At 35.3% G+C, this 18,294-nt stretch overlaps 3 protein-coding genes and 1 pseudogene across 4 annotated transcripts; all 4 read left to right on the forward strand.

The window, feature by feature from the left end:
* Positions 1–1,256: 1,256 nt before the first annotated feature.
* Positions 1,257–7,593, forward strand: LOC107425314 (uncharacterized). Of its 2 annotated transcripts, XM_048479122.2 has the most exons (9): positions 1,259–2,147; positions 4,016–4,222; positions 4,330–4,572; positions 5,047–5,113; positions 5,197–5,382; positions 5,552–5,643; positions 6,033–6,209; positions 6,294–6,430; positions 6,821–7,593. In XM_048479122.2, exons 1-9 carry the CDS (start codon positions 1,650–1,652, stop codon positions 7,008–7,010), a joined length of 1,797 nt encoding a protein of 598 aa, XP_048335079.2. In that variant the 5' UTR covers positions 1,259–1,649; the 3' UTR covers positions 7,011–7,593. The 2 variants fall into 2 exon arrangements, 1 of the variants encoding a protein (XP_048335079.2); XR_007242480.2 differs by lacking the exon at positions 6,821–7,593 and having other exon boundaries at positions 1,257–2,147; positions 5,552–5,647.
* Positions 7,594–9,698: 2,105 nt separating this feature from the next.
* Positions 9,699–11,608, forward strand: LOC107425309 (histone H3.3). Its single transcript, XM_016035288.4, has 5 exons — positions 9,699–9,850; positions 10,493–10,564; positions 10,696–10,772; positions 10,870–10,960; positions 11,067–11,608. Exons 2-5 carry the CDS (start codon positions 10,493–10,495, stop codon positions 11,235–11,237), a joined length of 411 nt encoding a protein of 136 aa, XP_015890774.1. The 5' UTR covers positions 9,699–9,850; the 3' UTR covers positions 11,238–11,608.
* A 597-nt stretch (positions 11,609–12,205) lies between these two features.
* Positions 12,206–13,560, forward strand: LOC107425308 (pentatricopeptide repeat-containing protein At2g35030, mitochondrial-like; annotated as a pseudogene).
* A 1,401-nt stretch (positions 13,561–14,961) lies between these two features.
* LOC107425307 (WEB family protein At3g02930, chloroplastic) lies at positions 14,962–17,864 on the forward strand. Its single transcript, XM_048478948.2, has 2 exons — positions 14,962–15,638; positions 15,850–17,864. The coding sequence occupies exon 2, from the start codon at positions 15,872–15,874 to the stop codon at positions 17,756–17,758; it is 1,887 nt and encodes a 628-aa protein (XP_048334905.2). The 5' UTR covers positions 14,962–15,638; positions 15,850–15,871; the 3' UTR covers positions 17,759–17,864.
* Positions 17,865–18,294: the final 430 nt, after the last annotated feature.

Genomic DNA, 18,294 nt, shown 5'->3' on the forward strand with positions numbered 1-18,294 from the left:
TATTTGCAGAAAATTATTTTTTTTAGAAAGAATTCTTCAGATAAAAAGTACAAGATTATTAGTGTTTTTGGGGGAAAAAACTGTTTAATATTTGTAATGAATCCGTACTAATGGATTATTTATTTATTTATTACAATTTTAGAGAAGAGAGATTTTCACCCTGGTGAATCGAATTTAAAATGAATTATGTTGTTTCTAAGGGTAAAAAAATTAAGTTAATTTATTTAAATGATGGGTTGTGCGTAAGAGTTGAAGATCGCCATGCTTATAATGGTGTTAAATTTTTGTCATCTGGGACCAAAAAAATTAGGTGAAAATTTCATTAAACACGTGTATTAGGACTGATAGTGGCTTATATTATTGCAATGTGAATGTCATTGTCTAATAATGAAAGTTGAATAAATAATTTTACCTAATAACCTTAAACAACGCATTTATAACTCGTAGGGATAGGCCCTGAGGGCTTCCAAACCCCTTAAAAAATAAACAATTAATAAGTACTAATAAATTATGGAGAAAATTTCATTTATATCTTTTTAGTTTTTATTTTAATTATATGTAAATTTCAAATGTTTGAAAATTATTATTAATTTTCAATTTCTATGTGTTAGTTTTTATTAGTTTATTTCAATTAAAATTATATTTTTATAATATTATTCAATATATACATGAGTACGTTTCGATAGTTGTAAAAAATAAAAAGAAATTAATAATGATCTTCAAAATATGCGTTCTGATTAAATTTAAAACTAAAAAGTTTTAAAGGACATTTATCCTAAATTACATTTAACTTTTTAATTTTATATTGGATGTGATAGTTTATAATTTTTTTTAAGATAATTGAGTAGAAAAGGTTAAGATTAGTATATTACCAAGGGAATAAGATCTTATATATTATTTTTATTTCCAACTATTTGATATGATATCACCTAATTTTTTATATAACTTAACTCTCTCAACCAACTGTTTCATGGTTGCATAAAAGTTCAGAATATTGTTTTGGCAGCTTTTATTTGTTTTGGGTAAAATTTGGCAGTTTGATACGTAAGGATTGAAAATGTAATTGTCGACGACCAATGGACTACGTGGCAATCATCTACAATTAATGCTTCGGATGATACACATCCAACGGTGTACAAAAGTCAGAATGACGTACCTCTCTAATCCACACCGACACCTCTATTTTAGTTTTTTTTTTTTTTTTGACACAAAAAATAAAAAAAATTCACTGAAAACCAAATGCCCCACAAAATCCCGTGCCAATTTGCCACCTCCCAAAAAAACCCAACCCAACTCTCTCTCTCTCTCCTTCGCCCTCACTGTAACTAAAATGATCAAAAACGAGCACCCAAAAAAAAGCGAAATAAAAAAAAAAAAATTGAAATAAGAAAATCGCTGTATTACTGTGACGCCACCATTAACCAGGCCACAGGTTGTATAGTATAACCAGAAAAAGTCCACACCCTTCTTTCTCTCTCTTTCCTCTTCTCTTCTTTCTTTTTTATTTTCTCAAACTCTGAGAAAAAAAAAGAAAAAGAAAAGCTTTAAAAGCGTGGGCACTTTTTCCGATGAACGCCAGGGACTGTAATTACCGGTCGGAGAACTGACGCTTTTTATTTTTATTTTTAATTTTTTTGATTTTTTCCGGCATGTCCGACAACGACGTTGTTTCGAGGACTTTCCGAGCTCTGGTAGAGAGCGCGGACCGGAAGTTCGCTAGGGTTCGCGACGTTCCGGCCTACGGACGAGTCCAGAACCAGCACTACTTTCACAAGGTGTTCAAGGCCTATATGAGACTTTGGAAGTACCAGCAGGAGAACCGTGGCAAGCTCGTCGAGTCCGGGCTTAACCGTTGGGAAATCGGCGAGATCGCTAGCCGGATCGGCCAGCTTTACTTCGGTCAGTACATGAGGACCAGCGAAGCAAGGTTTTTGGTGGAGGCTTATGTTTTCTACGAGGCGATTCTTTATAGAAGGTACTTTGAGGGATTCAAAGGTCCCGGTAAGGATGTGGGGGTCAGGTTCAAGGAATTAAGGTTTTACGCCAGGTTTCTGCTCGTCTCCTTGATTTTAAACCGGACCGAAATGGTTAAGCTTCTTGCCGACCGGTTCAAATCTCTGGTTGATGACAGCAAAGTGAATTTCCGGGTATATATATATATATATATATATTTATTTTATTTTTGCTGAATATTGAAGGCTTTTTTAACTTAATTTAGCTGAAATTGTTTAGCAATTTCAATTTCCTTTGGAATTCGAATGAAAAACAATGGAAAAGATGTGGGAAATCCATACTTGTATTTCTCTGTTCCCAACTACTCTGATCAATCAGACTGCGTTAAAAATTTGCAGTGTTGACTCGACCTTGATTCATCAAAAGTCGTTACTTCTGACACGCTTTTGGTAGCTTCTGATTTTGATAATGGTTTTTGCTAGGTTCTGACCGCAGATTTGGGTCCGGTCAATAAATTTTATTGATTTTAGGTATGGCCTGAAACTATTTAGTCGATTGCTTGTCAGATGCGGGGTCAATCAAATTTTGTTTTGCCCTTCTGTTTTATAATTGACAAAAGAGGAAGTTGCAGATTTCAATTAATGAATCTGGTGGGTCCCATTGACGAAGGTGGTTTGTGGAATACACATCATTAGGATCAAAGTTCAGGGTAGAAAGATAAAATGTCCAATCTAAGCTTACGTAATGTTTAAGTTGTCCAGTCGGATCGAAAATTCCATCTAGTTTCTGATGTTTTTAAAGTACAGTTCTGAATTCAGATGTGAATTTATGCAGAATTTATGGCTTGTAGTTTTAGTTCTTATAAGAACATATAATTTTCTAGAAATGTGAAAATGGTTCTCCAAAACAGATGAGAGATTGATTAGATTATAGTCTAAACTGTTTGAAGATTGATTTTGCTGGAAGGTCTAAGAAAGTGAAGTGAAAATCGATCAAATGAGAGCAGCCAAAGAAGTATAACTGGTATCTTTGTATAAAGTTTGGTTTATGGCCCCCAAAACTCATGGCTTAAATAGTGAAATGTGATTCATAAAAACAATTGTTTGAGCGGTGTATCATAATTCATAGAACCGTTTGCTAGTTCATTTGCCTAGTTGGTAGGTTGACTTAAAATGGCCTAGACGGATTAGAAAATGACATTAAATAGTTTATAACCCCCATTTTTGGAACAGGGGAAGGAGCGGAGTTGGCGAGATAGTCTCAGATTCCACTAGCAAGTCTCATTTTGCTACTGAGGTTATAATTCTTACCAAATACATTAGATAGAAAAGAAATGAAATGGCAGTTGTTTACTCTCCGACCTTAAATGAATCATTTATGTAGTTATTGGCACTCATTCTGATCAGTTTTCTCTTCTTTTGAAGAGCTATGGAGTAGTAACACCTTTAATGTATGATTTAGATTGAATTACATTCTGTTTGGGCTTTAAGACTTAGCCTTCATGATGACATAAATAAATTAGTTATTCAATAAGCCAATGTATTCGTGGTAATTTATTTATGATTTATATTGAATTACATTCTGTGTTGGGCTTTAAGACTTAGCCTTCATGAGGTCAAATTTCGAGTACTACCTTTAATGTTACACTATCACTATGACATAAATAAATTAATTATTCAATAAGCCAATGTATTTGTGGTCATTTATTAAAGAATGTTTGCTTACTTCTTGGCTACTTATGGGATTTCAAGAGCTGTTCGATTAACATTACTTTGGTATTGTGAATGAGGTATGATATACATGCACTTGTCCCAAGCACATTTTATTGTCATGTAATGTGGAGGCCATTGGGCAATCTAGGCCCCTTGACATTAGAGGCATTGTCAAAAGTACTAACTAATAATTATCTTCTTTTCCTAGATTGGTGGTTAATAAATTTTATGTGTCAAAATTTCACTTATCTCTTACTAAATATGTGTGTTGTTAAATTTTCCTCTGAGTGGTCCTTCCATACAAGTTCTGTTCTTGCTTGATTTAAGACCTTTGAAATATATCTTCTCAGGAGACAAACTTTAAAGAATGGAGGCAAGTGGTACAGGAAATTGTTCGATTTATGAATGATGACACTGCATTTATGAATGTTAGACCATTGCGATATTGTGCAACTTTTGACTCATATCCAGCCTCCCTTCCATATGTCGCTCGTTTTCATGCAAAGAAGGTTTTGAAATTTCAAGATGCATTGCTGACAAGCTATCACCGGAATGAGGTGAATAGTATTTCTAGTTCATATTTCTGGCTCTATTTTAATCCATTTTGGAATACGATAACCCTGAGGAAAAAAGTTTTGTGAATTGTCATGTACTGTACATGCAGGTAAAATTTGCTGAACTAACATTGGACACGCACAGAATGCTGCAATGTTTGGAATGGGAGCCAAGTGGATCTTTTTACCAAAAGCGTCCAGCTGAAATAAAAGAAAATGGCATTTCTTATGATCATTCTGGTGCTTCTGGACTAATTGATATGAACTTGGCCGCGGACATGACTGATCCAACTTTACCTCCGAATCCAAGGAAAGCAATTCTCTATCGTCCCTCTGTGACGCATTTAATAGCGGTGAGTTTGCCAATGACTTAATCTACCTTCATCAGTTTCCTGCTTCAGTTTGTTGGACTTCACTTGGATCTAATAGGCTGATGTGCCTGTTGCTCACCCTGCTTCTTTTGATTGAACAGCTCTGTAGAGACTAAAGCCTGTGCGGCTTCATGACTGTTTATGAAAAAAAATGTTTATCACCCTCAATTTGAATATAGATAATGGCTTCACCATCCTCATTGTCTTGGCATAGTTGTACATCTGCCATTATTGTTAATTTTACTATTCCACTTAATTGGATGGTAGAAGCTCTCAATTACAATGAAAAATTAGTAGCTGAGCGCAGTTTTTATGCCTGACTTAGATATCTATTATTTCTCAGTGAGAGAATTACTTTATTATTTATCATATGTTTTTTATTTTTTATTTTTTATTTTTATCTATGGATATATATAATTTGGAAGGCTTATGTTTAATGTCATGATGCACTGGCAGGTTATGGCTACAATATGCGAGGAGCTCCCTCCAGATAGTATTATGCTAGTATACTTGTCAGCCTCAGGTCAAATTACTTTTGTTAGGTTAACAATGAAATGATCATGTAATGTCCTCTGTGATTAGTGACATTGGTGATCAACCATGCAGGGAAGGCTAGTCGCAGTAATGTTACTCAGACGGAAAGCTTAGGAGGGTCTCAGAAATTGTCAAAAAACAAGGTTGTTTCTCTCCATGAGCAGAATAATACTCTGCCTGAATCTTGTGTAAACGACAAGGGGGAGTCGAGTGGCTATTATGACAAATATCTGTGGTTTGGACCTAGAGGAAATAACGGTATGTACCTATATTGACTAAGCATCCTTTCAACTTTTCTGTTTGGTTTATTTTAATTCATTTTTTATTGCGGACATTTATTGGTAGAATCATATGAGTTTTTTGGTCATTGTAAGCTTCCTTGCCCTTATATTATTCCTCTTATGCTAGCTCCTTTTTGGATTTTCAGGTTTAAATAATCTGTATCCTGGAGACATAATTCCATTTACTCGTAGACCTCTTTTCTTAATCATTGATAGCGACAACAGCCATGCATTCAAGGCAGGTTTGTCAAAACTTGGGCATGACGTCTAGGCTTCATGTTTTGTTCTACAAGAGAATGTAGTTTCCAAACTAGATTTTGCATGTAAAATAAATGTATTTATGGTTTCTGGCTTTCATTGTTTATGGATAGTGTTGATATTGTGGTTTCAACGAAGCTGTTGTAGTCCTATAGTTATATCATCGGTGGCCAACATGGAGCCTTTTGGTTCAGTTATGTCTTTGTTATGTAAAATTTGGTTTGCTTTGTGTGTTAGCCATTTGTAGGTTTCCTCCAACATGTTGTGTTCGACATGATCGCATGTTCAATTTGGGTGCATGGGATGAGCTGCATCTGATTATTAATGGTATGTCAAGTTCCTTAAACATGAATTATGAATGACTTTCAGGTTTTACATGGAGCAGAAAGGGGAGAGAGAGCTGCTCTACTTCTTTCACCTTTGAGACCAGCAAACTTACCTGATGCCAATATTGCACAAAATGGAAGTCAGTTTACTTTTTTCTTGACTGCTCCTCTGTCAGCATTTTGCCAATTGGTTGGCCTCTCACCTCCAGATACTGAAACAGTAAGTTAATTGCGAAAATTGTTAAATACTTGCTGAAGGTTCTCTGTATTGTAATTGGTCTAACTTGTTCACTTCTAATTGTAGGATGTTTACAGTGATGCTGAGAAGATACTCTCAACCGCCTTCTCTGAGTTGGAAGTAATTCTTTGTACATCAAAAAGTCTGGATCTGGTTTGGGCACAAGTCTTATCGGACCCTTTTCTCCGGCGACTTATTTTGAGGTACGTATTACTCATACCGAGCAAAGTAGCAATTGGTTTTTTCATTTGGTTGAAAAGTTTTAAGCCTATGGAGAAACCTCAAATGCCAACTATTCTTTAAACCTGGGGCAGTCCACTTCAGTTTTGACTGTATAGCCAGTTGTTGACCTGGAAATTGTAATTTAACAACTTTTTTTGGTAAACAACCAATTCGGGTGAGTAATTAGAGTTGTAAAACTAGTAATTGACTTGTGAAATTGATTGTTCTTTGTCATGGACAAGTAAATGGTGGGGCTTACAAGGTATTCAGTCTAACTGGAAAATTTATTAAAATGATAACTTGATTCACAATTGTATATGAGTTTTGATAATTATATAATGGAGATGCTCATTTGTTGCCTTTTTTTCCAGATTCATATTCTGCAGATCAGTGCTATCATTCTTCTGTTTGTCACAAAATAGTGACCAGTATCTCCCCTCTTGTCTGCCTCTTCTTCCCGATTCAGTATCTCCGGATTCTGAAGTTATGCAGGCTGCTGTTGTCAGGCTCGCAAAACACTTTAAAATTGCTCACCGGTTTCATTTTGGTGACATGGAATAGGTCGTAATGTAGCATTGCATCTTTTTTGAGGATCACCGTTTCATCCATTTGATGGGATGATCATTTATATCATTTTTCTTTGGAACTCGAGAAGATTATATATCAGATGATGGGGCTTAAGCCTCCAAAGTAAGAGAATACATCAGGGCATGGTTGCTTCTGCTCGTTTTTATTGCCTACTTGCAACCTCATCCATTCTCAGTCTGTTTGCTCTGATATTATATGGTGGTTTGATGTTGTGGGTGGTGTCTCATAATTCGGTAGGGTGTGTCCTATATGGGTTAATTATTGAATCTTTTTTTCTCAGGTTACTTGTAATTGTTCATATAATATCTTTGTAAAAGAAGTCAGGTAGTGGAATTTGAGATTTATTGTTCTCCATTTTGAGCGGCCCTTTTTTTGCATATATTGTAGGAAAAATTTGTGCATTTATGATTGATCAGGACGTATAAAGAGACTCAAATAGTGTTAGTAAATTTGTATCCAAATTTTGATCTTTACAACGTATGTTTCTTAGATTTGCAAGTTTTGTAAATTATGTACATTGTATCTAATTTATCTTTGAATTTCATTTTTACCTTAACATTGATTGCATTACGTTTCCTTACCTGCAACAAAAATTGAAAATTTGACAGTATATTTGTAATTTATACAGATCAAATTGTGAAAATTGCTAAATGGAAGGATTATATGTTTCATTCTTTTTCTCCTCTGAAAGGGCTGCGTAGCACCATCTCATTCTCATCTTTATTGCTTTTCAATAGCCATTTTTCACTTTTATAATGGTATGCATTGAAAAGTTGCCTTCACATGAAAATGGAAGAAGGATATACAGTAGAATGTTTGATGTTCATAATAACTCGAGGAATGCTCAAACTATTTGAATCTTAAATTTAGATGGATTTTGTTTTAATCAGGATAGCACTGACTGCTGACTGAATTGGATAGCTTTATTATATATGTACAGGATGAAAAGATTCGAATTTAAATCATTATCAGAAAAAAATTAGTTTGGTGGACCATAAAGATTTTATTATGCAATTTCCATAGAAAATGTTAGAATTTAGAGAAAATAGATTTAAGGATTTAATCATGATCATATTTCTTAGCATAAATCATGATCATATTTCTCAGCATAAATTTTACTTTGGTTCGTTCTATAATTTTCATAAAAATTTATTTAAAAAAATAATGATTTTTACTATTGAATTGTCTCCGCCAAGACATAAATAACCATTTAAAAAAAGTTAATATAATTTTCAAATAGTCACGTAAACAACTTATAATTTTCATAAAATTTTGTATTGTTTTATGATGATTGGATGGTTCCTTAAATAGTCCTTTGCATCTAAAACAGCTCATCTATGAAAAAATTTAAGCACTTCCAATAAGTGATTTTTGTAAATAAATAAATAAATAATGTTGGGTCAGATTAGTGGGCTGGGCATTGGGCAACGAAGTGGGGCTCAAGTGCTGGGGTTTTCCGTAGATCGGCATGTTGGGCAACAAGAACAAAACAAGCCCCATATCATCACATCATGTTTAAATTACAACAGCACTTCATCTTGTGAGTTGAGTCGTGGCTTTGTAGTTTGTACAAGGACCACGTGTCAGCTAGGGAAAACCAATTTTCTTCTAATTTAAATTTGAATTACATTACATATATACACACAAGTACGAAACAATTAATATTTCAAAAAAAAAAAAAAGTACGAAACAATTAAGCGACAAAGAAATTTTTTTTTTCCAACAATAAGTCATGAATTTTTGTACCTTATCGATTTTTTTTTTCCAAAAATAATTCATGAATTTTAATACCAAATCCATGTATAAAAAAATGTGGTGTGGGAATAAAATTGTGCAATGTATGCCTAAAAAAAATGTGTCACTGGTCTTAGTTTAAATCGCCGCCTAATGTATGTACTTTGCATAAAAACTCAGCCAGTTATAATTAATTTCTTTAAAGTGACAAATATATATTTTATAAAAATATTCAAAGATGATATATGATAGTTTCATAAGTATATTGATTTTTTAAATATTGTAAAATAAAATAAAAAATAAAACAAAAATTGATAGTACAGATGGAAATTTTTTTTTACAGGAAGATGTTTATTTAATTAATAAGAAATACGAACTCTCTTTGTCATACACATATCCAAAAGGGCTTTTTTTTTTTTTTTTTTTTTTTTTACTGGAAGATGTATGTCCAATTTTAAAAAAAAGAAAAGAAAAAAAGGAAAAAAAAAAAAGAGAAAGGGTATTTTGGACAGTATAAAAAATTTTGAACCCTCCTCCAACATACTCACAATGTACAATGGAGAGGCAGATGTACTGAATAAATTTCAAAGACTATTTAGTGTAAATATTTTAAACTAAAGGGGAGGATCTCCCAATATTGGCAAAATATAGGTGTCGCTTTCCTAAAATTGAGAAAAAAAAAGAAAAAAAGCCATCTTAATCTTATTTAACACGTAACCTCAAAAACTAAACAATATCCAAACGAGATTAGTAGAAAAAAAGCGAATTTATTTGACCAATAGAAAAAGAGTATTAGCGCCTATCGATCCGTGTCCTAACTCCAATTTCAAATCGTGACCGTTCGTTGTACTTGAGAAAACACAACCAACGCCTGTAGTAACCGTCCGATTATAAACGGAGAAAACACACGGATAGCAAATCCTCTCCGTTGGATCTTCTTATACAACCCACCGTCACTTGCTATATATATTCCTTAACCGCATGTTGATTCGAACCTTTGGAAGCTTTTTAGAGAGAGAAGGGGGAGAAGAAGAAGAGAGAGAAAAGAGTCAGAGAAAGCGAGGGAAGCAATCAGAGAGGTAAGATCTTCGATTTTTGAATTTTTCAGATTCGCCTTTTGTTGATGTCAATTAGGGTTCTATAGTTTAGTTTCGCTACGATTAGAAATTAGGATTTGAAATTATCGATTTAGGTTTTCTTTTTCTTTCTTTATCGGACTATTCTAGGGCATAATTCTGGGTTTTCGTGTTCTAATTGTAGGTTAGGTTTTATAGTTGCGGTTCTTGATTTTGTATTTGCATTAGACGCTCTACATGAACCTTCTCTATGTTAATTTCGTTTCCTTGTGTTCTGCGTTTTTGTGTTTTAGAGTGTTCCAAATTTCTGGGTTTTTGTTTTGGGGTTCTCTTTATTGCTATTCAAGGTTAGGACTTCTTTTAGGGCGTGCTTGATTATGTATAATTGTTTAATCGTTGTTTAGTTCGGTTCTCTATCGTTCGGTTGTCTATGTTCTTCTATGTTTTTTAATTTCTTTGGGGGGCATTTTTAATAATTTTATGGCCGTGTTTGGTTACCGGGAAATGGTTGTAGAAAAGAAAAGGATTTTCTCTTCGTAATTGTCAGGATTTCACGCTCATTTTCCTTTTTGCGTAAAAAAATTATTGTTCTGTTTGCAATTTGCGTGAGGATCTTTTGCTTAATTACCTTGTTTTTCTTTATAGATGGCCCGTACGAAGCAGACCGCTCGTAAGTCTACAGGAGGAAAGGCTCCTAGGAAGCAGCTCGCTACCAAGGTTTGCGACTTTTTGTGTATATTTGCATACCACCATGGTCTTTCAACAGATTTTGTTCTTCTTGCTTTTTCTTAATTATATATTTACTCCGCCCCCCCCGCGCGCGGTTTTTTTCGTTGTGGCCCTTTTAGGCTGCCCGTAAGTCAGCCCCAACCACTGGAGGAGTGAAGAAGCCCCACAGATACCGTCCTGGTACTGTTGCTCTTCGGTATGTTAAATCCTTCTCTTTCTGGGTTCACTTTGATTTGATCTGAATTTACTCCAAATGTTTGGTAATTTTGGTTCTGTTAAATTGGTGTTTGCAGTGAAATTCGTAAGTACCAGAAGAGTACTGAGCTTCTAATCAGGAAGTTGCCATTCCAGAGGCTTGTTCGTGAAATTGCTCAGGACTTCAAGGTAAGGACTTTGGGTTAGTGTTTAATTGTGTATTATTGATTAATGAGGGGTGCTTGGTAGCAATTGACCCTTTTTTTTTTTTCCCTATCTTTTTTTGGTTTTGTAGACCGATTTGCGTTTCCAGAGCCATGCTGTGTTGGCTCTCCAGGAGGCAGCTGAGGCATACCTCGTGGGTCTGTTCGAGGACACCAATCTGTGTGCCATCCATGCCAAGCGTGTTACAATCATGCCCAAGGATATTCAGCTGGCTAGGCGGATCAGGGGTGAGCGTGCTTAAGCACGAGTAGCATGAAAGGTGGGGGGAATGGTGGCTGCATGGTGGTGAATTGATCAAATTTGTTGAATAGTTGTGGTTGAAAGAGGAGGTGTTTTGATTTCGTTATTTGATTATGTCAAAATGAATTAGGTATAGGTTAGGTAGGGGCAGTAGAAAGTGAATATGATGGTCAGTAGGCAAAGACAATTTAATATGATTGCCTTTGGGTTATGGTGGTGTGCGGTGATGGGTTGAATTTGTCTCAATAGAATGGAGGAATTTTTATTTGTTGTCTCTTCTTTTAATTTGTGTAATTTTGGAAGCAGCCACACTAATGGTGTTTAAAACAACTTAATATTGCATCTAATGTAGTTTAGTTTGTTATTGTTTTAGTATTTTGCTCTTTTAATTTGTTGATTGTTTAATGGAATCTGAATGGACAAAAAGCAGTGTTCTTTTTATTTCTTATCTTATAAAAGTGTGGTAGCAGAACGCGTTGATGATGCGTGTTAAAGACGGCGTTTTGATTTGTGGGCTATGGGTGTTAGCCCTTCAGTGGGAAAGGGGGGTAACATTATGTTGCGTGTGATGGTGATTATGCTCTGCGCAAAAGCAAGTAGATTGCCTGACAAATGGATATTCGATGTTAGTGCATAAGTACGCAACTTTGATATTTCGACCCGTGAAGTTTATCAGCCTAAGCGTCGTGTGAGATTCCTTGTGAGAACGTGATGAATTCTAAGTTCAATTGGATGGCTATTTGAGTCAAATTTGGGTGCTTTGTCTAATGATTTTAATTGCTTAAATGTTCTTTGGACGTGGCAAAAATTAAGAGTGCGAAATTATCCGTCGCCTAATATGTCGGTTATGTAGATGGCCGAATTAGGATCCTAATTACTTGGTCAGGCGGTCAAATCGAATATAATAAAGATTTAAAATAGATGTTGGTGGCTGTATTCGGCCCCCGGGTGACTTGAGGAGGCTTGTGATGCTTGGTTAAAATTCCAATCTTTGTGAGCCTCCTTTCATCAAAGTCGAGTAGGTGTTCTTTCCCTCGTCACTGCTGTCCACCATTCATTAAACTATTCTCAACTCAGGACGTATACGTTTGCAATGTCAAGATTGCAAATTTGTCGTGCTCTGGCAATATTGATGCTGCACGTCAGTTGTTTGATGAAATGCCAACTAAGGATGTAGTACTTGGAACGCCATTCTCACTGGGTATTGGCAAAAAATGGCCGCTTTCCTGATGGCTTTTAAGAATGTGGTTTCTTGGAATCCCATGATTGCCGGTTGTGTGGAAAATGACAGGGTTGATGAAGCTTTACAGTACTTTCAAGAAATGCCAAGAGAGGAACATTGCTTCTTGGAATGCTACGATATCTGGTTTGTTGAAATATGATCTCCTTGAGGAAGCTGGAAGGCTTTTTTTTGCGGAGATACCAAGGAGAAATGTTATTTCTTATACTGCTATGCTGATGGTTATGCAAATACAGGTGAAATCGACAAGGCTCGATCTCTGTTAAATTGCATAAGACATAAGAATGCTGTTTCTTGGACCGTGATGATTAGTGAGTACGTGGAGAATGGGAAGTTTGATGAAGCAAAGAATTTGTACGAGCAGATGCCGGAGAAAAATGTTGTTGCCATGACAGCTATGATCACGGGATACTGTAAAGAGGGCAATATGAAATATGCAAGAATTTTGTTTGATGAGATTCAATGGAAGGATCGAGTCTCTTACAATTCAATGATAACAGGTACATTAAATGCAGTAACTCTCATTTTCACTAGAACCCTACATTTCCTTTTCGGAGTGTAGTAGGTAATTAGACCTGTTCTTATTCAATATACTTATAAGTGCATTTAAAGAATCCTGTAAGGAGAAACCATATGGGTTGGATAACCCCAAACCCCTATTCACATATGGGTGTTGCTAATTAAATCGTTGATAATTTTTTCCAGGCTGGACAATTTATGAGTATTGCATTTCCGCCCTCCCTCATATGCCTCCTCTGTTGATTACTGGTTATGCACAGAATGGGAATGGGGAGGAAGCACTGAAGTTTGCAACCTGATGAATGGACCCTTTCTTCAGTTTTTACTGCCTGTTCTAGTCTTGCAACATTGGAAGAAGGAAAAGAGGCTCATGGACTCGTTCTTAGATGTGAGTTGGAATAAAATGTCTCTGTTTGATTACAATGTATAGCAAATCTGGAGGGATCCTTGATTCTGAGTTTGCTTTCGTGCAAATTGAGAGTCGAGACATTGTTTCATGGAACACCATTATTGCTGCATTTGCACAGCATGGTTTATATGAGAAAGCTTTTGTATTTTTCAAGCAGATGGAATTGAGTGGCCATAAACCAATAATATAACTTTTCTTAATCGTCTATCTGCTTGTGATCATGCTGGGAAGGTTAGTGAGAGCATGGATTTGTTCGACTCGATGGTAAACAATTATGGCATTAGTCCAAAGTCTCAGCACTATGCTTGCTTGGTTGATATAGTGAGTCGATCAGGTCAGCTAGAGACAGCTTGCAATGTATCCTAACAATGCCATTTGAAGCAGACTCTGGAATTTAGGGTTCTCTTCTTGCAGCTTGCTGTCATGTTATCTAACATTTATGCATCTGCTAAAAAGTGGAGGGATGTTACAAGAGTTGGAATTCAGATGAATGAACAAGGAGTCAAGAAGCAACGTGCTTGTAGTTGGAGGTTAGGAACAAAGTGCATATTTTTCTGGGAGGGGATATATCTCATCCTGATATTGACAATATTCATTTAGAGCTTAAGAGAATCAGTTTGCATATGAGGGCTGTGGATGGTATTTCAGATGCTTCTATGTGAAGCTGATTTGCTGATCTATAGTGAGTTCAGATTTCCTGTTGAACATTTCAGAAGATATGAATTTGTAGTTGAGTTGAATATGATAAATAGAATTAGATGAAAGGGGAGAACACGAGACCTCTGGTCAAGAAAAGTATTAGCTTTATTGGAGCCTTGTGATGAATACTTAATAAGACAGTTAATGAAAATGGGCATGCATATATTGGATTGCTAAAGATTTATGATATTGGATTGCTCTATGAATCTTTCGGTTTGTAGGTTTGACCGCCAATTTTGAACTGAGGTTGGATTGCATTATGAGATAGGCTTTTGTCATCCCATCTATCATGTAAAGGTGAAAACTAAATATATACTTGAGTAAGAAGAATTGAAGAAACAAAGACCCACAACATTATTATTATTATTATTTTTATTTTCTGATAAATATATATGTATGATATGTTTTGAAAACCTTAATCTTATAGTCTTGCATAAATTGTTAAATATAAACATCAATGTCCAGGTGAGAACGCTAAAAGGGAATGAAGAAAAAATGGTTGGTAATCTTCTTCTTATAAAACATTTTGATATTTATTTTTCTAATTTGCCAACTCCAAAAAAACACGGTTTTAGACACTCGGTTATTGTTCAATTCTAATTTGCTAAAAAAATTGGAAAAGTACAAGATTTTGAATTTCAGATAAAGTCAAACCCTCAATTTTGACTCCAATCCGATATGTATTGGGTAGTTTGTTGTAGCAACCTGCGAGGACCTTGTCAGCCGGCTGTGGCGAGAGGGACCGAGTGGTCAAAACAGATAACAGAAAACTGAAAGAAAAAACATTTGGATGTTCTCGTAATAAAGCCATGAGACAAAGGACAATATCGTCCATTCAAAAAAAAAGAAAAAGGGGAAAAAAAAAAAGAAAGTAACATCTGTTCCCACGCCTGCCAAAATTCCAAAGCATTGCCACTTCTGCTGGAATTTGGCCGTCGCTTGTTTCAGTGGGAAACCCGCCAATTTCGGACTCTTCTCTCACTATCTCTAATTTTTGTGTTTTTCTTTCAATCTTTTACCGACTTTCTAAATATAGAAATTAATACTAATAATAAATAATAATAAAAACAACAAAATCATGTTTTTTATTTTTTTATTTTTTTAATTTTTTTAAACCAATACTCTGTTTTTCTTTGCACTATTTTCTTGACCATTTCAATTAAATTTCCAAGCTTTTCCTGTGTAGTTTGTATTTGTTAATAAATTATTATTTATTTATTTATCTTTCTTTTCGGTTAGTTTCTTTTTTTTTTTTATTTTTTCCCCGTCTTTTTAGCCTCTTACATTTTCGGTTAAGTTCTGTTTTCTCTTTCATGTTTTCGTTTCTCTAGAAACTATTATTCTGGTTACTCAAATGCCTTTCTTTTTGTTTTTTGTTTTTTGGCTTCTGTTTTTTTCTATCTGGGTTCTGTTGGGTATACCAAAGGAAGATTCTTCATTGATTATATCTAATACCAAGAATTCAATCCAAATCTTCCAAAATTCTAGCAAATCAAATTCCAAGTTTCTTAAAAGCTGCTCTACATCTATCAAAGGTACTAATTCACATTATCAATTTTCTTTTATCTTTTAATTATCCTTTTTTTTCTCTCTCTTTTTTTTTTTTTTTTTTTTTTTTAATGAAAATGATTACCCTTTTGATTGAATTTAACATATAAATTGACTTTGACTGGATTCTAATTCATGGGTTGGAATTAAATATCTATTACAATGATGGGATTTCATTAATTTTGTGCAATGAAAAAGGAACTTTGATAGAGATTTGAAGATGCAGCAACAAATGGGACAGCTTGATGACGAGCTCAAGAAGATGGAGGACAAACTTTATGTAGTAGAGGAAGAAAGAGATCGAGCACTTGCAGAGCTTAGATCAATGAAAAAGATGGCGGATGAGGAGGCCAACAAGAGAAAACGTGATGAACAATCTGCTCAGAAGGCTCTGGAGATGCAAAACTCCATGAAGGAAATGCTATCGGAGGCAAAAGAAGAATTGAAAACCAAAGAGAAAATCATCAACTCTCTGAAACTCGAGCTCCAAAAATCCAATGAAATGGAGCTCAAACTATCAGAGAAAGATATCTCATTGAACAGCTTGAAAGATCAGCTTGCCATAGCCAAATCCTCTGAGTCCAATGCATTGGCTTTGTTATCTGAAAGAGAGAAACATATACATGAATTGGAAGCAGAAGTAGAGAATGGTAAAAAAGCAGAGGCGAAAATACTCGATTCCTTGATGAACCAGACAGAGCAGCTTGAAGAAACAAGAATTTTGCTACAAGAATCGAAAACCGAGATCAAGTCTCTCCTTCAAAAGGTTGAAAATTTGGAAAACTCTCAAAATTCTCATGACGACTCTGAGCTTCAATCGGCGAAAGAAAAGCTGTCCAACTCCGAAAAGGCCGAGAAACTTGCTTGGGAGAAGACCAAGACTTTGATCGAGGAAATGAATTTGATGAAGAACGAATTGAGAGCGGCGAAGGAAGCTGAAGAAAACAGCAAAAAAGCATTGGATGATCTAGCATTGGCTTTAAAAGAAGTTGCTACAGAAGCTAATCAGGTGAAAGAGAAACTCGGTTTAGCACAGGCAGAGCTAGATCATTCAAGAGGAGAAGAAGATCGTCTATCATTGATATTGAAAAGCACTGAAGAGAAATTCAAAGTATTGTTGGATGAAGCCAGAAAAGAAGCCGAACTCTATAGGAATACCGCAGAGAGGTTGAGATCAGAAGCTGAAGAAACACTTCTTGCTTGGAATGGCAAAGAAACTGGCTTGGTTGATTGCATAAAGAGAGCTGAAGAAGAAAGGTATGAAGCGCAACAAGAAAGTATTAGATTGCATGAGATGCTGAATGAAGCCGAGAAGAAGTCGATTGCGGCGAAGGAAGAGAATAACAAGCTGAGGGATATACTCAAGCAGGCATTGAATGAAGCAAGTGTTGCCAAAAATGCTTCAGGGATTGCTAAGGAAGAGAATTCCCAACTCAAAGATATCATCGCTGAGAAAGACAGGAACTTGAATTTTCTCACTCAGGAAAATGAGAATTTCCGGATGAATGAAGCTGCAGCTCTTGAGAACATCAAGGAGTTGAAAAGGTTGCTGTTTGAAGCAACAATGATGGAGAATGATAACAATAATAACAACAAGAAGGAAAAGGAGAAACCGCCTTTGAAGGATTCGAGGAAGGAGGAGAAGGAGAAAACACATTCAAAGGAGATGAAGAAGGAGGATCAAAAGGAAGGTGGACACGGTAATAAATTGAAGGCAAGTAATTTAGTAGACAAGGAAGAAAAAGAACCTGGAGAGTATAAACCAGGTAAAACTGTGAGTTTGAATATCAGTGAGGCACTTATGAAAGGATCAATATTTGGTAATGCAGATACCCCAAAATCCGAAATAATAGATCATCATATTCAGAGAAGCAAGACTACTGTATTGAATGGTGATGAAGGAGAAACGGATCATTCAGATCATGATTCTGATCATGATCAGAACCTAGATGAAAACCATTCTGATCATGAACATGACCATGATCATGATCATGATGCAGAGAATGAGAGAAGCAATAGAAAAAAGAAAGCATTGATTTGGAGATTTGGTGATCTTCTAAAGAAAAGAAGTACACATGGCCACAGAAAGGAACCGCCATTTGAATAGACTATAAATCTTGTATTTGCTGTAACCACATGTAAATTTTGTTACCAAAAAGTAGCATACTTGTAGTAGAAATTTGAAATACAAATATTGTTTGGTTATCACCGTACTTATTGGTTCTGTTCTTGTTTTTAATTTTTGGTAAAGAACTGCATACTGAAAGTGAGAGAAAAAAAAAAAAAAATGGGAATACAATGATTGTTTGGTTATCACAGTACTTATTGGTTTCTGTTCCTGTTTTTAATTTTTGGTGTGAGAAAAAAAAAAATTGGGAAGCTTTCACTGAACGTATCAAAGCCTGGTTTCAATCCAGGGGGACCTGTGGGTTATGGGCCCACCACGCTTCCACTGCGCCAGTTTGATTCGGTGATGTGTTATTTCAATGAACTTCTTAATACGCCTCGTTGTACATCAAATCCAAATTTTCTTCGTCAGCGTAAAAGTCTTCTATATTTCGTTCACAGGTATTATTATTATTATTTTTTTGTTTTTGGTTTTACAGGCTTATGGCTATTATTTATTATTTACTCAAACAAGGT

The sequence above is a fragment of the Ziziphus jujuba genome, chromosome 7 (assembly GCF_031755915.1).
Source record: "Ziziphus jujuba cultivar Dongzao chromosome 7, ASM3175591v1".
NCBI lineage: Eukaryota > Viridiplantae > Streptophyta > Magnoliopsida > Rosales > Rhamnaceae > Ziziphus > Ziziphus jujuba.